This window comes from Elephantulus edwardii, unplaced genomic scaffold (assembly GCF_000299155.1).
Source record: "Elephantulus edwardii isolate Elephantulus edwardi_28Jun2011 unplaced genomic scaffold, EleEdw1.0 scaffold00003, whole genome shotgun sequence".
Taxonomy (NCBI): Eukaryota; Metazoa; Chordata; class Mammalia; order Macroscelidea; family Macroscelididae; genus Elephantulus; species Elephantulus edwardii.
In genome coordinates this window covers 22,649,884-22,652,283 of record NW_006399753.1, presented here as the reverse complement: position 1 = coordinate 22,652,283, position 2,400 = coordinate 22,649,884, and the positions used below count along the sequence as shown (strand labels likewise).

General features: G+C 44.2%; 1 protein-coding gene across 1 annotated transcript in view; it reads right to left on the bottom strand.

The window, feature by feature from the left end:
- Nucleotides 1-315: 315 nt before the first annotated feature.
- SAMD12 (sterile alpha motif domain containing 12) overlaps nucleotides 316-2,400 on the bottom strand; it is a 222,052-nt gene continuing 219,967 nt past the window's right edge. The window contains 1 exon segment of the mRNA XM_006879479.1: nucleotides 316-608. Within this exon segment, the coding sequence (XP_006879541.1) occupies nucleotides 316-608 (293 nt within the window).

Sequence of the window (2,400 nt, the reverse complement as noted above, 5' to 3'; positions counted from 1 at the left end):
GTCTGTATAAAGAACACTCTTTGGGGTTATGCCGTGTAGAACCCACTTCTCTTTGCCCAGGCATTACTTATTTGTGCATTCTTCTCTCTATTTACGAACTAGAGAAGTTATGGGGGTGGGGAATAGTCTTTAAAATCATATGCATGTTTTTAGGGAGCTCTGGTGGCCTAGTGGTAAGACGCTGCACTGCAACCCCAGAGGTATGTGGTTCGAATCCACCAGATGCTCTGCTGGAGAAGGAGGGACAATCGCCTCCTGTACCAGTCAGATCCAATTTGATGGTACACACACACAAAATAAAAAAATTAAAAAAAATCATATGCATGTTTTCATCTCTTCTTTCACACCAAGGAAAAGAATGCAAAGAAATGAGACCAAATTCACCCTGGCGAGGCTTTGTCACATCAGTAAGGCTTGCTCTGTTCCCATCTCCCCTTCCATCCCCCCTCCAGCAAGCAGCACGCTACCTTGTGTGAGTAACTGTAGGTTTCGGACTTCTTCTCGCACCTTCAGCTGGAGCACCTGTTGTAGAATGTGCTGCCGGAGGTTCTCCTGGGCAATTCCCATCCGCTCCAGCTTCTTGTCAGTGAGTCTCAGTAGGGCCCGCCCTGGGGGGGTTTAAGGAAATAGAAGGAAAAGCAAATCAGCAATGATTGCAGAAGGATTTCCAACCTGGGTTAGGCTAAGCGGGCCGTGGCAGAAGTTTCCACTCAACAGACAATGTGGCTTAAAGGGCTCAACCATTATACTAGTTCACAGGAACGGACAACCTGGGCAAAGACCATTTCAAAGAGAATCACACTTCCAATCCAACACTGGAAAGCTCTGATTCACATTGCGACAGACAAAATAGTAAAAATTTTAACCTGGATATTTGGGTCACAGATTGCATGTTTCCATGGAAACGGTGCTCCGGTGGAGAGCTGGGTTCCCAGGTTGGCCCACCTGAGCTCATGGTAATGACAGCGTTGCTGAAGAACGAGGCGATCCCACTGTGTTTGAACAGAAACTCCGGCAACATTTACCCCCATTTATAATTTGTGACCAGTAATATAAGGACATTTCTGTGAGAAGCGCATTTACATTCTAGTTTTAACCTACAGAAGTCTAACTCCTCTTTTGCATCCCTGGCTACTAGCCAAAGCTTCCTTATCTAGCTGGTGGGAGTTAGGACTGTCATTGATTGTCACTGGTTGTCACTGACTGAACCATATTCCCTCAAAATTATGCTTCATTTTGGCTAGGCCACAGTTCTCAGTGGCCTGGCAGCTTTGTGAATGGTGCACCTGATGTGATCGGATGTGATCAGCCAATTCGTTATAAGTGGCTTCGGGTAGGAAGCAATTTGCGGACTCAGATCACAGCCCTGACTGATGTAAAGAAGGTTCCCATGAGTTATGGTCTGAATCACCTTGTATCAGACAAAAAAATACAAAGGAAAAAAATCACATACACAGAGAAGGGCCTGACTACCAGGAAGGAAGAAGGTTGAACATGAAAGGCATCCTTTGGACCTGGGGTTCCTACACTAAGAACCTCCTAGGCCCAAGGAAGCCTTCACTTTGGCCACTGTGCCAGCCATCTCACTGACAGTCTCCCTTGCCATGGCTGACTCTCTACTGCACCAAAAATGATGTCTTTCGTATAAAAAATTGTGTCCCCCCCTCCAGCCACGGATCTCTCCTAAAGATGTGTCCAAAGCATTCAAGCAGAACAATGTTCTGTCTTGATACGTAAGATTCCCATCAGGTTAATTCTGGATATAGGTTTCTAGGCCTTTTGTCCTAGTCTGCCTTAACCTGGAAGTTATGTCTGTTCATCATAGCAACTTCCGGTGGGTATTTGAAATTCCAGGAACACAGCATCAAGTCTTACAGCAACAGGCAGTCACCACACGGCAACAAATTAAGGAGCACCTGACCTGGCCGTGTTCTGGCCGACGGCCTCATATACACACAAAAGCTATGTATGCAACATAGCAGCAGAGCTGAAGCACTGAAATGACAGCATTGGTAACTTATTAAATTTACTATGGGCTTTCAGAAGCATGGAAGAAATACAACCAGAATGTTCCTTACACATCCAGATGGTGAGACTAATTTATTTTAGAGACATCAACAGGAGAACCAATCTCTGAAAAAGGACGTGACTAATCAAGGAGATGGTCAACAAAAACAAGGAAAACTCACTGAGATGGGCAGACACAATGACCAACACAATGGTGTCAACACATCAAAGATCAGGAAGATGGTACAGGACATTCACTGTGATACGATATCTGTGTCTCTAGATATATCTTTAGCTATAGATATATATCTACCTCTATAGATATATCTATCTTTATCTCTCTATCTCTATCATCTTTATATTGATATATAGAGATGATACAGATATATACAT